The 20,741-nt window shown below is 40.5% G+C and overlaps 1 protein-coding gene across 1 annotated transcript; it reads left to right on the top strand.

Annotated features, from left to right (window-relative positions):
* Positions 1-5,210: 5,210 nt before the first annotated feature.
* faxdc2 (fatty acid hydroxylase domain containing 2) lies at positions 5,211-20,498 on the top strand. The gene is made up of 9 exons (XM_086177001.1): positions 5,211-5,273; positions 5,927-5,967; positions 6,518-6,615; positions 9,281-9,384; positions 10,893-11,014; positions 14,894-15,099; positions 15,881-15,986; positions 19,052-19,218; positions 19,802-20,498. Exons 1-9 carry the CDS (start codon positions 5,249-5,251, stop codon positions 19,956-19,958), a joined length of 1,026 nt encoding a protein of 341 aa, XP_086033127.1. The 5' UTR covers positions 5,211-5,248; the 3' UTR covers positions 19,959-20,498.
* The last annotated feature ends 243 nt before the right edge of the window (positions 20,499-20,741 follow it).

Here is a 20,741-nt window from a genome sequence, read left to right as displayed (position 1 = left end):
CCAGAAATTCCTTGAAACATTTCTTCCCCATGGTCTTACCCAAACTAACAGAGCTTACCAGGTCTGTTAAACTGGCTAACCTGCCACCTAATCAAACTAATCAGCAAGGGGTTTACAACAGACAGCTCTGTTCTATAAGTATCCATTACATGCAGTCACAGATATGATGATATACAATTCTAAATCTGATCTTTGCCCTAAAGGGCTCTTAACAACCTAATGCTCAAACATGATGTCCATTATGGCCACTCCTTGCCGTGCACAGAGGTCCGATAATAACACACCACGTTTGTTTAGATCAGACAGACTGTTCTTCCCATGGGTCTCTCTGACTCGATAGTCATCAGGTAATGCTGCATCCTGGACACTTTCCAATGACTCCCATTGGGCTGGATACTGGAGTGTGTGGTACATAAACACGAACAATGGTCAGAGTTGGCCTAAGGTGTACTGGTACCATGTTAGCTTGGAAACAGAAGCCACCAGGAGAAAGAAACAGAAAGAACAAACATAAACACATTGTTGATGAGATTATGAGATGTACTTTAGTGATCCAATGCTGGTGAAATTGTTTTACCATATTATTATTATTATTATTATTATTATTATTTAATCATAGATTATTATCATTACACCATACGTTGCTAATATTTCGGAAAAAAAAAACAAAAAAAAACTCCAAATACAGGTACACTTCAAACCCGACAGTACCCTAGGGCAAAAACTGGTGCACCCTCGGAACAGCCAGGCATAGGATCCAGAATGTGGTGTATGCTGCCACATGTAATGAGGATTGTGATGTCATTTATTTATGATAGACCCCCACTAGAGAAACCCCATCAAGACAGATCTCCACAGTCCACCTACACCTGAAGGACAAGGGACACTCTTTTGAAGATACCAATGTCCTCATTCTGGGCAGAGATCACAGATGGTCTGAGGGAGGTCTCAAAGAAGCCCCTAGTGAAAACATCTCTGAATAGAGGAGGTTTCCTTACGCATTACATTTCACCCACAAACGTTACACTTGGATTCATCCCTACACAGATGAGTGCATGCACATCAGGTTCATCTAAACTCTGTTAAGGAAAAAAAGGGAAAAAAAAAACATGTCCAGATTTGCTGTGGTGTTGTGAGTTATTGGAGGGTTCAGAACATGGTGAGCCCCATCTAAATCCAGGAGCATATCAATCTTTTAACACTCTTTCCTTTGCTTACATGTGACAAACCATGAAACATACAGGCCAGTCATGGGTATACAGATGTTTGAGCTACAACACACTGGATCCATGTCTGGACAGATTTTAGTGAAACACCAGGTATATGGACCCAAATGCAACAAGCTGATGAGCTGCTTCATCTTTCTTCTACTCTTTAATGGTTTATGATGATGACTTGGCCAAACTAAATCTAAAAGTGTTTTGTACTTCTTAGGGGATGTAAGAAATACAAAATCCTTATCCAGTTGCTCGATTTCAGTTCCGGTTCCCACACCAGGGTCTCCCATATTGACTCTGCTGCAGTCCAGGATGGTCTCAGAGCTTTGGGTTGGAGCTCCAGTACAGTTTGGGGGGGGGAATCCTAAACTCCTTGGACCATTCCTGCTTCTTGCTCCTCAGCCTGCAACCTCACATGTTTGCCACTGAGGAAGCCAGGGTTACCTATGTTATCAGCAACCTAATAGGCAAAGTGCTCCTCTTGGGAATCACTGAGTGGGAGAGGCAAACTGTATCATGTGCATCATTTCAGGCCTTCTCCGAGGAGCTACAAGGTTTTTGGGATGGGAGCATCAAGATCTGATGCCGCCCGTGATCTGCAGTCCGTGGCAAAAGTTTCAATAAACATCCATACTAGGGCCTCCCGGAGCAATGCCTTCATGCACAGCCTGGCTGATTATAATAAGGATGATTTCATCTCTTACCCCCTTCCGCTGACACTTGATGAGCTCAGAGCTTTCCACCCAGCTGGACCTCTGTATCCAAACCCACTGAGCAGAAAGGAGGCCGGACGTTTCCGGTCGTCTTGGCTTGGTTCATCGGCCAAGTTCCTCACCCAGTTCCAGTTCTTCGTCCCCAGCTGCGGGCAACAGTGTCCATGAGTCCATGCAGATGAGTCGCACTGAGCTTACTCCATTATGAAAGCATTGCCAAAAGGAGAACCTCTATTTTTACTGCATTCAAGCCAGCCATTATATTTCCCATTGCCCCGTAAAAGGCAGGGCTCACAGTAAACGAGAAAATGCGGGTTAGCCACATGATAGGTAATCTTCCTCCATACATCCCTTATTCTGCATAAGGCTCCTCGTTCCTACACATATCATGCCAACCTTCATAGACTCTGGCACCTTGTCCACATCCATGAGGGTAAGTGAAGGCAGACCATGTATAACACACCCGCATTATGAATATTTGGTGATGCTGTTTGACGTCACCGGTGCCCCAGCAGTTTTCCAAGCACTAATCAATGGCATTCTTAAAGACCTGATCAATAAGTTAATCTTTGTTTATTTTGATGACACCCTGGTCCCATTCTGCAGATGCTCTCTTTCAGACTTTTAAGGATCTCTTCAGCTCAGCATTAATACGCCAGATTCCCGATACAGAGTGACAATTCCTAGTGGAGGTGGATGCATCAGACGTTGGTGTAGGCGTCATACTGCACCAGTGCTGTACCAGTACTTAAAGTAAAAGAAGGAGGAAAGATTACCATTTTCAAGCCAGCACTGTTCTCATTTCGTTCTCTCCCAATCAATACCGAGGAGACTCCATGAGGAGACTGCCTGTAATGGTTTGATGTCTGACCCATGCACAGACACAAGTCTTTTCAACAAAACATATGGATGAACAACCAGGTTTACTCAGACGAGGGGGAGAAGGGGAAGAATTGTTATGTGAACAGGTGGGGGCAGGAACAGGTAGACCAGGTAAGCAGTCGCTGGGCAGGAACAGGTCAGAGGATGCTGTGCTGGAAAAGGGAGCCCTGATGGGAGAGTGACAGCAGGGCAGGATTTATACCTCTGGGAGGGAGGTACATGAACCCTGGTAAAACCATGGAAAGCAGTAACCAGGAAGGGCGCGCTGGTTTACACTGCCAGGAGGGAAGGACGAGTGATGCAGCCGAGCACGGGAGTCCAAGAGGATTGAGGGTAGAGAGGGAGCAACGGGATACAGAGAGGTAATGATAATAATTATTATTCTTTATTAATCCCTCTGGGGAAATTTGTTCTCTGCAATTAACCCATTGTGGATGAACCATGAGCATTGGGCTGCTGTTCAACAGCAGCACAGTTAGGGGTTCAGTGTCTTGCTGTAAAACACTTTGACACACAAGGAGGGGCCGGGAATTGAACCCGGGACGTTCAGTTCCAAAAGGAGTTGCTCTACCGCCTGTGTCCCGCCGCCACTCAAGGTCTAAGGTACAGCACAGGCACAGGAGTCCTGAAAGACTCCAAGGGTGAGCAGGGAAACTACATGGAAAACAGAAAAGCATGAGTGCACAGGAACCGGTGCATGGAAACCAAAAACAGAAAGAATGAATGACCTGGCTACTAGGGAGACCAAAGCTTCAGGTTTTATGCTCTTTCTGCAGTCCTTGACAGGTGTACAGCCACAGACTGCCACTCACCAGAAAAGCGCATGACCACTGATGAGAGCTGCCACTGCCTGCAGAATGATCCAATCAGGGATCAAACATGCCTCTATGTCAGTAATGATATTGAACATTAATATATTATTAGTTTATTGTGAAACGGGGGGGGGGGGGGGGGGGGGGGGGGTCAAAATGCACCGCCAATGATTCTGCACCAACAGAGAGAGCGACTTCAAAGATTGAATATCTGGCAAAGGAGTGAATGGTTCATTATAGCAGAAAACAGGAATTTGGGGAATTGGTAACAGGTACGAGAGTGCATAGTCTGGTGGGAGAGTTACAGGAGGTCACTGATGGCAAACAAGGCAACCCGTCCACTAGCAAGGGAACAAAAACAAAACCAAAAAAACAACCTGGCTTATAGTGGGACTGCAGCTGACGCTTTTAAGTGCACGCTGATTGCCTGACAGCTAATGAGATGGAACAACCTCAAAAAGCAACGAGAACCATGAAAAACTGCAATTGTTTTGTCTTCAGAAATTTATTTCAACAGCTTGTTTTTTTTGCCAATAAAGCACTAAGTTATTTGAACCTCAGGTATAATTCAGTCTAAAATTTAAACTGATCATCTCCTCTATTCAAAGGTGTTAATGTCTTCCTAGCGTGAGACGTTTTTCCATGTTCTTTTTCTGTTTGTTTTTTGTTTCTGTTTCTCCAAGAAAAGAACCTCCTCCCTAATAGACACACAGCATGAACAACTGATATTCTGTTTTTGTGATCGTGACTATTTATGTTCAATTTGTTTTAATGTAAAGAATGATGACTTGTATTCATATTACATAAAATGCTTAATAAGGAAAATTATACCGTCAAACATGCGATATAACCATGGTAAGCCTCTGCACAAATGGCCATTAGAAGTTGTTTGGAAAAACAGTAAAGATAGTGTTAAAGAAGCCCAGTTTAGTAATATAAGCTTCTGAGATGTTTCACTCCATCGCTGCCATGTAGATAACCTTATCTGTGTGTTATGCTCTGGTGGGAATCTGCAGATTATAAAGTTGCAAATCAAAAAATATTTTATTGCTTTGCAAGTCCAATTTAATAAATAATCTTACCCACAACGCTTCAGCCATACACACTGCAATGTTCAAAAAACATTAAAACGAGGACATGGCTCTTAATAAGCCAAATCTAACATAAAATGACAAATGAATAGGAGCTCATTTTGAGTTTGGGCTTGATGGTCCCGATTCTGTACTTGAAACCTGAATAATCCATTAATGAGTCTTCCATCTACTTTTAGTTACAGCTATTCTATCCAAATTTGGACCACATTAACGCTTGAATAGGTGTACATATTTTTCCTCACCTCTGTTAGTCAGTGGTGTATGTTTACAATATAATGAAAATACCCCCTCTCCCCATGCCGTGTTGGTTTAACCTTCAACCAGACACTGGACTTTGGATAAAAACTCACATTATCAGATCAGGTACTGAGGTTACACCCATGGAGTCGTGGATGCAACTTGTGTCCAATACTTGTCACATGGGCAAGTATTAACCAATCAGAAGTGTTAAACATTACTTTAAAAAAATGAACGCATGTAAAATGTGTACAGGAGCAGACAGAGCATCAAAGGACATACAGTGGGCAGACATGAAGACTAAGAGAGAGCTTAGTGGTAAGTTAACTACTTATACAGTGGAGTGTTCTTTTTTTTTAATTTTCAGGGGAATAATGTGAAAAAAACATCAGCGTAGCATAGCGTAGCATTATATCCATCATGGATAACCTTGACCCCCCTCCTTGACAGTCTGCTACAGCTCTATTGTTGAAAAGACAAATACAAGAAATGTTTCCTGCTACATGCAATTGGTCTTTATAATACCAAACACTAGTCTAAATTAAATTTGACTTTGCTACCAAACGTAGCAAGTACTGTGTTGCTTTCTTTACATATTTATTTTCCATATTTGTAATGTAGAGTTTGTTGTTGTTTTCTTGTCCTATTACCCTGCTTCTGTAACACAAGACTTTCCAAGCCTGGGAGTATTATAATCATGCCTCAGTATCATAATCATGGTTTTCATGCATTAATGCATTACAGTATTACAATATTTTAAAGATACTTTTGTATACACACACACACACACACATATATATATATATATATATATATATATGTGTGTGTGTGTGTGTGTGTGTGTGTGTGTGTGTGTGTGTGTGTGTGTGTGTGTGTGTTTGTATATATTTAGACATAGAGATTATGCAATTGCCATGTTTTGGTTGCACCTGAACCTTTGAAGTTAAATGTTTGAAACACTTTCCCTGCAGAGACAAGGGGAGGGCCAATAACAGATATCAACATGAGGCAGGTGAGAAATATTTCAAACTGCACTACATTTTCATCCAAATCTTGGAACTACTGAATTGCTACCCTTTGTCACATTTATTATTATTCAAATATCTATCGTGGTTTGTTCACTTACACTTACACTAGATTTAATCATTGCGCTCTTTGGCGAATGAATGGAACATAGACAGTTTGATTGTGTGTACGATGGTAGTGGGTTCTTTAACATTTTAGGAAGTATTGTCATTGAATTGCAAACTTTAATTTTACAGTCTTAAAAATTGTTTTCCTTATTATACCAACTTATTGCATAGTGCATATTGTATATAACCAGATGTGATTGTTCAAGGCCAAAATCTTAGCATTGCGTATTGAGATTCAAAAAGTAATTAAAAAAATGCTTGACCCACTACCGAGGACTGTTGAAAGTAGTGATGAAGACATTCCATTAGTACATGATACTTCTGGGAGATTTAGTATTTAGTATTTTATAACAAACAAAATCATAGGATTGCACAGTTTCATGAGAATAATTCATATTTTACACATAATTCTAAACTTGCTCTCCTCAGGAAGATGGTAGCAGACTCTGGGATTCTGTGAAGAAAGCTGCAGTTGTCTTTGGATCTGGGATTTTATTTTTGACTGCCTTTGGCAACTCACTGACATGGTAAGAGCAAGTTTCAACAAATCCGACATGTGGCCAGGCTTCAGCCATGTTCCAGTGGTAGTTACATCACACTCCAAAGATTGCAGAACAGGATGTTATTTTTATGAAAAACATCCCTTTACCCTCATGAGTCAAGCTGATAAACACTGATAAAGTGATGAATTGATAGATATTGTTCCTGTGTTGTTGATTCACAATTCTGTTGTCTCAGTTGTGTTATTTTCCTACACTTAATAACACAAAATAACTAGCTTCTCTCAACCTATGAATTTGTTCAATTTATTAGGCAAGTGATTATTTTGACCATATAATTTTTTCCATAATTTCCAACTCCAAGCTGTATAAATTTGAATGCTTATTGGATTTATTGCACATCAGGTAATATATATTTGTGTAACGAGGGAGGGTGCGACCTAAGGAGATAAATACCCTATATTAAAGTGTAGATTCTTCTCCTCAGGAAAAAATGGGCCAAAAAAGAGATTTAACTGACTCTGAAAAGTGAAAAATTGTAGAAAGTCTTTCAGAGGGATGTAGCACGCTTGAAATATCGAAGATATCGGGGCATGATCACAGAGCCGTCAAACATTTTGTTGCAAATAGTCAACAGGGTCGCAAGAAACGTGTCAAGAAGAAAAGATGCAAATTAATTGCAAAAGATTTCCGAAGAATCAAACATCAAGCTACCTGGAACCCATTATCCTCCAGTGCTGCCAAATTACACAACTGCAACCTACTTGGAAAGTTCAAGAAGCATGAGGTGTTCAGTTCTCAGAGACATGGCAAAGATAAGAAAGGCCGAAACCAGACCACTTCTGAACAAGACACATAAGTTGAAACGTCAAGAATGGGCCAAGAAATATCTGAAGACAGATTATCCAAAGGTTTTGTGGACTGATGGGATGAGAGTGTGTCACGGGTCGGGGGTCGGACTCGAGCAGGGAACCACACCACGGCTAGAGTATGTTCGGATGTTTTATTTTTAACCATGGGATGCGGGGTCTTCGCAGGGTCGGGGTCCGATGTTACACCGGCCGGCTGGGTCCGGTCGTAACGGGGTTCTCGCAGGGTCGGGGTAAGGTGGTCCACCAGGGGGTCCCGGTCTACACTCGGGGTCCGGTGGTCCACCAGGGGGTCTCACAAGGTCAGGGTCCGAAGGTCCAGGCACCACAGCTGGGTCCGGTCGCGACAGGGGTCATGGGGATCTGCAAGGTCAGGGTTGTTGGGCAACCACAATCCCCCGGCCCCAGGCAGAGCGCGCCGCTGCCCTTTATAGGGATCTTGATTAGCGGCAGCTGGTCGCTGCTGCAGCTGGCGCCGATTCTTAATTTGACCCAGCCGTGTCTCCTCTCGGCTGCCGAGAGGAGATCATGACAGAGTGACTCTGGACAGAGCAGATGGATGGACCCGTGGTTGGATCAGTAATGAACACAGAGCTCCACTTCGACTCAGACGCCAGAAAGGTGGAGTTGGGGTACTGGAATGGGCAGGTATTATTAAAGATGAGCTACTTGGACCTTCTCGGATTGCAAATGGACTCAAAATCAACTCCCAGACCTACTGCCGATTTTCAGAAGACACTTTCTTATAGCGGTCATACAGGAAAAAGTCTGCATCTTTCAAAAAGACTTTGATTTTTATGCAAGACAACGCTCCATTACATCCATCAAAGTACTTCACTGCATGGCTTGCCAGTAAAGGCCTCAAATATGAAAAACTAATGATATGACCCCCTTCTTCACCTGACTAAAACCCTATTGATAACTTTTGGGCCCTTATTAAGCAGGAAATTTACAGTAAAGGTAAACAGTGCACCTCTCTGAACAGTGTCTGGGAGGCTGTGGTTGGTGCTGCACAAAAAGTTGATTCTGACCAGGTCAAAAAACTGACCGAGAAGAAGGGTGACTATATTGGTCACTGAGGGTTTTTTTTTTTAATTTCTGAAATGTTTCTTTGTAAATTTTGTCTTTTTTTATTATTCTCAATTTAGCAGGTGATAATAAACAAATGAGATGGGAAAATCTTTTTTTGCCTGATGATGGTATGCATATAAATATTCTCTTTAGAAAGGCAAAATTTCACTTTTGGTACTTAAATGTTCAGGTTTGAGGGTTTGTTAAAATTTTGAACTGACCAAGAGCACTGTAGTTGTACAATAACACAATTAATCCTCAAAATACAATTTGCCAAATATTTGTGCACGCAGTGTATTTTGGGAGAAAGAAAAAAGCACATATCATTTTGACCATAAAGTAGAATAACTGGAACAGAGGATAATTTAAAGATGAATAATACATTATACATGAAAAAAAATAATGAAATGGGCAGATGGGGGGGGGGGGGGGTAGAGGAGACTTTTCTAGTTTTCCTAGCTTATTAAATAACATAAATCTATTAAACATATGCATTATGAATTAATGATTAGTTTTCCAAATTTCAGTAAAATTTTCATCAAATAATAACAGCTTGCTCCTTACTTTATTGATTTTATCACAATTTCTTTTTTGACTATTTGCATTTGTATGTGTGTGTCTGTTTGTATTTTTGTTTACATTTTGTCTATGCTCACAAGAGGGATAAGTTTCAAGCAAACAATAAATAGAGATGTTCTTGTAACCATGAATAATCTTCTCCCCTTCACAATTAATTTATATTCCTCCTCAAGGCATCTTCAAAGATTCTGGGGAGCCTCAGGAGATTTCTGGCAGAACTTGTGGACCAGGCTTTATCTGATGTTTGAAGGTCATGATGAAGCTTTATTCTACTTTGGTAAGAACTAACATTAAGAAAAACAGACTGAGTTGGTCACATTTCTATAGATTTCTCAATGCCCCCAATTAAATATGTAAATAATCTCTTTCAAAGGGTTGTTTGAAATGTTTTCAGAATAAAAGTTTAATTTCCTTAATTAAGATTACAGTCTTTTCCAATAGCTAAAACAGTGTATTATATATTTTAATCAAAATACACAATTCACAAAACCAGACACCCACATACTTCATTCATATTACCAGATGTTTGTCTTACCAACTATACACTTTTGGCCATAATGAAAAGCACTGTCATCTTTGGTATATGTTGCCACGATACCAAAATAGTTCAAATTGTAAAAAATGTATATTCTGTGCATGTGAACATTGCACCATTCACATGCACAGAATATAAATGTTTCATCAAGCTGTTGAAACACTTATTTTTCATTTTTCACCAACAAGTCAGTGCAACATATCACCTTCTAACTATAAAATAATTGCCTATGTCTTCTTTTCATTGTTGTTGTTAAAAACAAGGTGCTCATCGGTGGTGTTTTATTGCGCACTTCCTGAAGTGGTAACAATTAACCACTGAGTTGTTTGCCAAGGTGGCACATGTCTGTTACATGGTGTCTGTTTAGCGCCATTAACCAAAGCAAATTTCTTGTAGTTGCAATATTACTTGAGGAATAAAGCAATTCTGATTCTGACACATATTGGTCATATATAGGTTTTGAAACAGCAAACATGTGACTTTGTTTCAGTGTTGTGTCTTATGCAGAAAACTGTGTTTAGAAAAAGTGCTATTTTGAATCTCAAAAAGAGTGTAAAGAGAGAAAATGTGTTTAAAGTTTTGGAGACTTGAGAAGAGTTTTTGCGCTCTGTTGGTCTTTTTAATTTTTTGTTCTATTCATGTCATTTTAGTGTGTTGGCAGTTGGTAAAAACTGCAATTGTTGCAGATGTATTTAATTTACCAAACATCTTAATAATATGTGAAATCACTTAATATTGAAGGGAACAAATCCTTTTGAGCTTTTGAATTAAAATATCCATCTAAAGATCAATATATACCAAGAGTGTTTATTTGTTAAATGACAAGACTAGTGGTTAGGAATGGTTTGTAAATAACTAAAAAACTGTCACTGAGATATCAGGCACATAGTTCACTTTAAAATATAGTGAGTAAAGGGACCAAAGTTGATTACATATTTCTGTGCTAGATTTCTGAACACACAATCCAGCATGCAAAGGCAATGTAAAGGCAATAAGCAGAAGAAGTACTCAAATACACCACATCCAAAGTCAGTAAGGGTAAATTGTTGTTTCTAGAAATGTCCATTTGACACAAAAAGAAAAGCGAGACTCCTTTGGATGTAGTGCTGTAAAAAAATTGTATGTGATTTGATCATGTAATATTAAGCACCTACATGCATAATTTTGGATTTTTGTTCAAAATCTCAGACCCATCACATCTCACCCCTGTCTCAATGACCACCCGACAGAGCCTTTTTTGTTTTTTGCAGGAACAATGTTCATCCCCACTGTGGTGTTCTGGGGGACGAACAGTCTACTACTGTTTGTGGACACCACTGGTACACCGTCCTTTATTACCCGTTACCGGATCCAAGTGGACAAGAATAATCCGGTATTTTCCAGTTTTCATTTATTTTTTCGCAAATACGTTTGTTAGAATGATCCATCCCCATTCATTTGATGATTTTTTTTTTTTTTTTTTCGGTTTGGTCATTAATCATGTTATTGTATCTTTCTCAAATCATCACTTAATTATTTTGAAGTTTTGCATCCATGTGACCCATACAAGTGCATCGGCACATGTCTACCACGTTCTCCCATGGTAGAGTAGTTCTACATGACGACCCAGAGAAAGAGCATTTCAAAAGAGTTCAATAGATAAGCAATAGAGTGCAGTGCAACTTGTCTCAAATGGGGCCACTGGACCAGGATCCTGGAGACAAGTCCTCAAAAGGTAGCTTCACAAATGAGCACCCGGTGGCTAAACATGGATCCACAGGGTTCGTTGAGCACAGCTTGAACAAACAAAGTGGACCAATCGCTCCAGTGCTCAGGTTGAGATTTACAAGCTAGAAATAAATAGCCTCACCTCCACAAAAAGCATATTCTCAGTCATAAGGCACATGGAGAGGTTTTGAAGTCTAGTTTTTTTCCTTCGTTGATCACGTTGAAAGACATTGATCAGATGTGTTGCTCAAAAGTCATTGCCTCAGTGCAAGACTGATGTTTTTTTCTTCTGCTGATTTGCTTCTTGTGATTCGTAGTAGGGGGATAGAGATCATTGATGGTTTGGATTAGCCATAGGTTTGCCTGATCTAAAATCTAGGTGTCTTTTGCCTTTGGACTTATTTACAGCATAATTTGGCCATAACAACTGTTTTTTGAAACTGGGTTTGTACCTTAGTCTAAATATTGATGATTGTAGTTGATTGTTTATCTTTAGGTTTTTCATTGAATTTGCAGCCACGTGTTTCAGACACGGGTGAAAACAACAAAAAAAAAAAAGTGTCAGTGGTTATGAAAGAAAAATCCTAAGCGTTGGAGGAGTTCAGAGAAATACTTAGCCCATCTCAAGGAGGGTCTGCAAAAGTTGTAGGGAACACAAAGAGGGATATGGGGACCACAAAATTGCTTTTGTGGATTATGTGCTCCTGTGCGCCTTTAAAAATATTACCTCACACAAGCAGTGTAATGGTTTAGCATCTAGTGTGAAGGGACAACTGTAAACCATGTTTCTTTGCGGGACATAGGTGAATTGGTGGACTGCCTTCACTGTAAAAGAAGAAATACCTGAAGTGAGGGTGCAAAACATCTTTTCTTTTAATTTGAATGTTTTGCATACTAATTGCTTGATGAGGACCTGTTCTCTGCATTTAAGTCATCACGGCTCAACTATATGGATAGCCACTTGAGCAGTACCCAGGGATCACTTAGGGACTTAGTCGTTGCTCAGCAACACTTCTACAAGCTTGGAGGAGCTTGTCAATTGAACTAGTCCCAAGTTGACCACTTTTGTCATCTTAGCCATGCCCCCCCTTGAAGTCTTGTTATATTGGTAAGGGTAGAATGATCAAAGGTCTGTTGAAGTGAAGAAAGACCTGTGCCAAGTAAGCTCAGTCAATTCATGTTCCATCTATTACCTATAGTCACAAAATTTGGATCATTACTGAAAGAACAAGGTCTGGGATACAAGCAGCTGAAAGGACTTTCTTTAACAGTTTCAAATATACAATCAGATTTGGACATCCAGGAGAAGCAGAATAGACACACTGCTCCATCCATCCAGATCCCCTTGACGCCTTGGCTGCCCCTAGAAATTCTGTCCATAAAAGATTTGAAAAGAATCACTCACAAAAGGCAGCCCTGGCAGAGTCCAGCTCTCCCTGGAAACGATTCCAACTTACAACCAGCAATGCGGAGCAAGCTCCAACACCGGCCATACAGGGACCTAATAGCTTATATGATGGGGTTCAGCACTCCATATTACCGAAGCACCCTCCACGGGATTGCCTGTGGGACACGGTCAAATGCCTTCGCCAGATCCACAAAACACATGTAGACTGGTTGGGCAAACTCCCATGCCCCCTTGAGGACCCTGCTGAGGGTATAGAGCTGGTCCACTGTTCCAAGACCAGGACAAAAACCACACTGCACCTCCTGGATATAAGGTTCAATAACCCTCCTCTCCTGCACAGCTGAATAGACCTTACCAAGGAGGCTGAGGAGTGTGATCTCCCTGTAGTTGAAGCATACCCTACTATCCCCCGCCACTGAAGACCTTTTTGACTGCCTCAGCAACCACAGTCCTGGAAATAGGTGGGTCGGCCCCAGAGTCCCCTAGCTGTGTTTCCTCATTGGAAGGCATTTCAATGGGATTGAGACAGTATGCTCTCAAGTTGAGATCAGCAGCAGCCCATTCCCACTGTATACAGTATTCACGGAACACTGCTTTTCCCTCCTGAGCCAGATGGTGTACCAGAATCTCCTCAAAGCCCTTGTTCTCCATGGTCTCCCCCAAACTCCTCCCACGCCAGAATTTTTGCCTCAACGACCACCGAAGCCACATGCCAATTTGTCTGCCCATACTTGTCAGCTGCCTCCGGAGCCCCACAGGCCAAAATGGCCCGAAAGGACTCCTTCAGTTTGACAGCCACTCTCACCGCTGGGGTCCACCACTGGTTTCGAAGTTGGCCACCCTGACAGTCACCAACCGCCTTACAGCCCCAACTCCAGTCTGCCACAACGGAAGCATGGAACATGATCCATTCAGACTCAATGTCCCCCGCCTTGCTTAGGATGTGGTTCTAGCTCTGCTGGAGGAGGGAGTTGAAATTCCTTCTGACAGGGGACTCTTCCAGACGTTCCCAGCAGACCCTCACATTATGTTTGGGTCTGTCAGGTCTGACCGGCATCCTCCCCAATCATGGAGTCAGCTCACCAAAAGGTGGTGATCAGTTGGTGATCAGACGCAAATCCAATATCACGACCCCAAAGTTGATCAAAGAACTGTAGCCTAAGGTGTGTTGGTGCCAAGTGCTGATATGAACACCTTTATGCCTGAACATGGTGTTTGTTATGGACAATCCATAATCAGCGCAGAAGTCCATACTGCTCAAGTTCAGATCTGGGGGGGCATTCTTTCCAGTCACACCCTTCCAGGTCACACTGTCATTGCCCATGTGAGTGTTGAAGTCTCCCAGTAGAACAAGGGAGTCCCCAGTGGGAGTGCTCTCTAGCAGCCCCTAGAGTGACATAGAGCCATACAACATAGCATAGCTCCTAGGATCACTGGGACATGAAAACCCCTCCACCATATTAAGGTAGCAGTTCAAGGAGGGAAAACGCTGACATTTATTGCTCACTTGATATGAATGCATACTGGATGCCTCAAGTAAGAGGCTCCACGGTTGACTAAAAACAATCTAGAAGGATTATATGTCTTATCTTGCTTGGGACCTCCTTTCAGTCTGCCAGGAAGAGATAGAGTACATCGCTGGCATAAGGGACACATGGATTAGTCAATTTCTACCATTACCCAGAAAAAGAAAAGTGGTGAGACACTGATGATGGTGTTGATGAGGATAGTGATACAATGCCATAACTATTGAACATAAGAATTTGGATAAAGTCAGACTTGTAAAAATTACTTTTTCCTGACAATAGTGTAACCCTTTTTTGAATGCTAATCTTTAAGACTTAAAATTCACATAATACATTTTATTTGATAATAAAGAATGTGGTCAGGGAAACTAATTGTTTTTTTCTAGCTACCATAGTGGAATGATTGGTTTTGAAAGTTTTTATTTTTAATTCAGCCTAAAATATGGGGATTGTGCATTTTATAATGATTATATTTTGTATGACATCTAAATATCCTGTGTTCTCTTTCCTAAAACATGATTGATGAATTGATTTCAAGGGAACTTTCAAGCACATTTTTGAAACTATTTTGACGGTACAACCTCTCATGTACGAATTTCCCTCTCTTCAGGTGGATCCAGTTAAGCTGCACAAAGCAATAAAGACAGTCCTTTTCAACCAGATTTTTATATCTGGGCCACTGGTGGTGGTTGTTTATCACTTGATAAACTGGAGAAGAAACCCCTGCTCCCCTGAGTTGCCTGCATTCCACTCGGTCTTGATGGAGCTGACTTTCTTTTCTGTCTTAGAGGAAGTTATGTTTTATTACTCACACAGGTAGGAACTTGCAAAGTGACAGATTTCAAGAACCCAGAATACACAGGGTTACTATTATGAATTGAAGCTTGGACATGAGTGTAGATAGGATACGCAGAGTGGTAGGAATGAGAGGGATGCATGATGGGATATCCCTCCATAGACTAAACCTATCACAGGATAACTGGGGGCAAGCCTAACTCAATCATAACTATAAGCTTTCAACAAACGGGAACATTTTAAGCCTACTCTTTAATAAAGAGTCCCCTCTTTGATCAAGAACAAAAGGTGATTCTAAAGAAGAGGACCTTGCTAACTGAATCTTATGGCTATTGTTTCAATTTTTAGAAACTCTAGAAGTAGTACCAGAAGTAGCCCTTTATCCCAGGAGCGTAAAGGTATGACAAGGTGATAGGGTTCCATGAGTTCCAAGAGAAACCTACCAAACTAATGATTTTCCCATCAGTCAGCTGTGCTGGCTCTAAATTGCTATTGGGCAGATGTTACCATGATTGCAACAAAATTAAGATACGGTAACCTCGTATTACAATAGCCAAGTGCAAGTTAGCAGACTGATGGTACCTTTTAATGCATCTCACCATTAAGTCAGCCTGACCAGGTTGACCCTATATTGCTTCAATTAACATATTTGCATTGTTTACCACTTTTCCTCTACCAATAGAAGGTATCCAATTCAGAGTATTAAAGATTGTTTCGCATTGGAGCACAATATCCACGTATCATTCAACCAACATGTTATGCTATATGTATATTTTTTTAAAAGGATTTTCTTTTTCCTTAGGCTGTTCCATCACCCCATGCTTTACAAGCATTTCCACAAACAGCACCACGAGTGGACAGCTCCTATTGGTCTTGTGGCCACATATGCCCATCCAGTGGAGCATGTGGTGAGGGAACTTTTCCTTTCTATGTCATTCTTTATAAACCTCTCTGACATTATCAGTAAGCCATTCCATGCTTTTACAGTAAAACCATTTTTGCAGCTTTTGATGAATAGGTGTTTTAAATGTAATTCTAAAATGATGGAGGAATGTGGAAAAAATATGATTTAAAATCTAAACACACTTTGTAAAAAGGGGTGATTTTGTATTATCACCTCATCATCATGAAACTGTTAACTCATCTTAGTGATCTTTGTGCTGTCCTGAAAGACACAATGTTAACAATAGTCGTGTTACAGTTCACTAAGGCACTCTGGACAAACGGGTGCGTCCTGACTAAAAACTTTGTTGTTAAAAAAGAGTGTTCCCCAAAACAAAAATGTTTTTGCACTCACTGAAAAAAAAAAGAATTAATTATATAAATGTCTATTAAGGTTCTTCATCCATACAGTAACAATGTGATCATGCTCTTCATTCACACAGACCTGAATGCTTTAAAGAGCTGGGGTACATGCTGTATGCAAATACACTAAGTTGTAAGGATGTTTTTGGAACTTAACACCACAGAACACCATATGCTAGCACAGTGCTGTCTGATACACAATGAGCTGACTTACGCATTGTGTTGAGTCACCATCTTCCATCCATTCCTGCCATAAAAAATGCAGAAAAAACCCCATTGTATGCGTTTTCTAGATCTGCAAAGACGCAGTGCCGCTACTGTAACTCTCACCTCCTCTGTACCTCTTGACCAGCATTCTGCTGTTCACAAATGCTGACTTCTGCTTTCAGTCTAGTTTCCACTACTCTTTGCCATAACTTTATTGCATGGTTCATCTACTTTTATTACTCAATAGTTACCACCATTCTGCCCAGAATATATTTTTGAATGAGAGGAACTCAAGTGGAATGTTGAGGCTGCAGGGAGTGGAGATCAAAAAGTTGGAGGATTTCAGATACTTAGGGTCAACAGTCTAGAGCAACTGAGAGTGTGGAAAAGAGGTAGAGAAATGGGTTTAAGCAGGTTGGAATGGGTATAGAAAAGTGTCAGGGGCATTATGAGATAAAAGACTATCAGCCACAATTAAATTACCTTATCATAGAAACATAGTACCTTCAGCATGTCCTTGGTCTTCCCAAACTCCCCCGAGTTCTCCTGGAAAATTCCTAACCAAATGGCTGATCCACCTTATCTGGCTCCCCTCTATGCAGAAAACTAGCTGCTTTACTCTGGACTTCTCATCCTACTGTATCACTAAGGGAGAGCTCAGACACCATGCACAGAAAATTCACTTCAGCCACCTGTGGTCCTGTTCTTTTGGTCACTTCCAACAGCTTGTGATGGAATCACGGAAGAGTGGAAGCATAGATCAACCGGTAAATCGAGAGCCTTACCTTTTGGCTCAGCCACTAATAATGTATTGATCCACCTGTCGAACTCTTATTTCCTTCTGCACCTGGAACAGGATCTCAGCCTCAACTCAAAGAGGGCACCGATGCTGCCCAACAATAGGCAAAATCCACAAAAAAAGAAAAAAGGGTGTGAGAAGACTCAATATTCTTCTTTGTGGCTTGAACCCACAGAAACAAAAAACATTTTTTCAGGCTGAGGAGAAATAGAAAGTTGAAGATTTATAATACTTAGGGACAAGTTGAGAGCAATGGAGAGTGAGAAAAAGAGGTGAAGAAACGGGTTCAAGCAGGTTGGAACGAGTGGAGAAAAGTGTCAGTGGTGATGTGATAGAAGAATATCGACGAGAATGAAAGAAAGCCTGTACAAAACAGTTGTGAGACCAAAGATGCTGTATGGTTTGGAGACATTGGCACTGAAGACAAGTCAGGGGGCAGATCTAGAGGTAACAGAGATGAAGATGTTCAGGTTCTCTTAAGGAGTACTGAGGATGGATAGGATCATGAATGAGTCTATCAGACGGACAGCAATAGTTAGATGTTTTGGAGAGAAGGTCAGAGAAGCTGTCTCTAAAACTACGGCTTTCTACAACCTGGCCTTTTGCTTTTGTTCAACTCAAGCCCTCTTAGAAGGATGCTGCTCCTGCTTTAGCTCTAGTTCTTGTAGCTGCACTAGCTATTGACTGGCACAAAATAGCTGTGTACTTTGAGCTGGGCACAGATGCTGGTTTTTCCAATTCAGCTTCTTCCACGTCTGCAGAGGTTGAATCCACCTTCTTGCTTTTTACTATACTGTTCTCTCTATGTGTGTGTACCCCAACGGCATACGTGGATAAAAAGTCAGAAAACTCCTCTTCAATTCTATTGCCTTTCATGACTCCTTTGACGACTGCAGAATGAGTTGGTGTAAAAACATATTGCCGATTCTTGGATTCACTCGACGTTAAAATGAAAAAGTAAACTATAAATTACCTCAACAAGCGCCATGATCTGGATGACAGAGATTACAATGTAAGCATATCTTGGTGTCCAAGCTTTATATAAAGTTGCCAAATAGCAGTCTTATCAGCAAGAAACATGGAGCTGTTTTTTATGCCATTTTAGAATGTGTACAAAAGTCAACACAATCAGTATTTAGGTAATGATTTTACACAAAGAAAAAAAACATGCAAAAATATTAATTTCTAAAGGCACAGATTGCGAAGGAATAATGTGTATCAAATCTGATGCCAGTGGCCCATAAGGAATCACTTTTGCAAGAAGTGCTATGTATATTGGAAATAATTGAATTTTAAACAATTGGAGTTAGCATTAATACTCAGATGGTAATCCTGTGAGTTTGTTTTTTGTTTTGTTTTTTTTTTGGTCTATGCCTTTGCATCAAACAATGTGGGCCTGACGTGCACAACATGCTGTTTATTAAGGTCTTTTGTTCATTTTCAGTAAAGCTTCTTTGTGCAGTGTTACTTTGGTCCGTGAGGTTAGGTTCCAACCATGCCATGACCTGGCACATCAGCAAAAGCAAAGGTGGTTTACTTCAGCTATCAAAGTGCCCTGAATTTCAAAAGATTACACTTGCTGCATAGTCCCTCGTGTTTTTTGAATAACCTACTTTCAGCCATAATTTAATTTTCTTTTCTTTATTTTTTGGTCACCATTAGATCTCTAATTTGCTACCAGTGCTACTTGGGCCCGTGATTCTAGGCTCCCATATGACTACAACCTGTCTGTGGCTCTGCCTTGCTCTGGTCAGCACAACCATCTCCCACTGTGGATACCATCTGCCCTTTCTGCCCTCCCCAGAGTTCCATGACTTCCATCACCTCAGGTCAGTCTACTCTTACACTGTCTCAACCAAGACTAACTGGAATAAGATTATTTGGGTCCCAGCCCAGCATTATAGTTCTTATTCCTAAGTATGGGTTTGAGAACCCAATTGAAGCAATCTACACTGTGTAACTTATACAAAATGCTACTGTCCTATTATTCTTTTTATTTATTGATTTTTCTCTACGAACTGACCCATTTCTCTATTACTAACACCTTACCAAACTACCTGGCTTTACTGTGGACAGCCAAGTAAGATTGACATTGAACAGGAAAACATGTTTCCTGACTGTACACGATATAAACTCTTTGAATCTTGAAACAAAAAAAGATAGGGAACAGGACCTTGCATGGACATCGGACATAAAAAAATCCCCACCAAGGGGGACATTCATACATCTGGATAATAATTACATTTTCTATGAGCTCTAAATTGGATTAGTTTTGGAATATAAGCACATATGCCTATAACTTGCTATTTCACAGAGTTCTCAAAATTAGGGCTCGACTCCTGGTTATACATGCTTGCAGTTCGGTTTCATTGGTATTTGTAGATAATCTGATTATGCCCTTCCTGGTTTCAGGTTCAACCAATGTTTTGGTGTGTTAGGTGTGCTGGACAGACTACATGCAACAGACTCCAAATTCAGACAGACCAAACAGTACGAGCGTCACACCCTGCTTACCTGTCTGACTCCACTCAATGAGAGCATCCCTGACACACTGAAGAAGGGCGAGTGATGAATTAAGAACCTTGATTTTTGAACCTCAAGCACACCTCTCAACAAGTAAAATTGTACAATATATCCCAGTATTGTGATGGGAATTAACAAACTTTTAATATCAACAAAAGTTGTTGGACATTCCTTCAACCTAATATTGGTTATGTGACAGGGCATCCTTATTCTAGTTGAGCATTCTTGTTTTTTTGACTGCTGTTTTTTAGCTGCTCAGATGCCATATTCAAGCTAATCTACTGTCAAATACATGTCCCTTTTCGAAATTATTTGAATTGAACTCTGGATTACTCAGTAATAGATGCACTATTTGAAACACATGTACAGTATTGTCAATATCTAGATAATTTGTTTAAAAATGCCACAGCTCAACCCTTTTCTCTTGAGCTCACTTGCCACTTAGAGAACTTTTATTCTGCATATTATGTGAAGATATATGAGCACTTTATGTAAGACATTCAGAGAAACATCCAAAAGCCACCAAAATGTATAAACTAAATTAAACTCTGTCAGAAAATTATTAAATGATTAAAAAAGGTTTGAATTGACTGAATTTATCTCAAATCTGATAGAAATGTCCATCCATCCACACACCTCCATTTTCAATACCACTTATTTTGAACACAAAGGTCTCATGTATAAACCTGAAGACAAATGAGATTTGTTATTTAAACTAACTATGTGTTTTCTGTCTGTGGAATGAAGCCTGGCTGACATGTGTAAACTGAACACAGAAATGTCCCATTTGAAATGTCCCAAATGTCCCAACAAAGAAGCTTCCTGCCAG

Source organism: Fistularia commersonii, chromosome 29, assembly GCF_037954325.1.
Source record: "Fistularia commersonii isolate RoL2024-O1a breed Wild chromosome 29, RoL_Fcom_v1.0, whole genome shotgun sequence".
Taxonomy (NCBI): Eukaryota; Metazoa; Chordata; class Actinopteri; order Syngnathiformes; family Fistulariidae; genus Fistularia; species Fistularia commersonii.
Note: the sequence above shows the minus strand (reverse complement) of the source record. Positions and strands in the feature narration are given on the sequence as shown.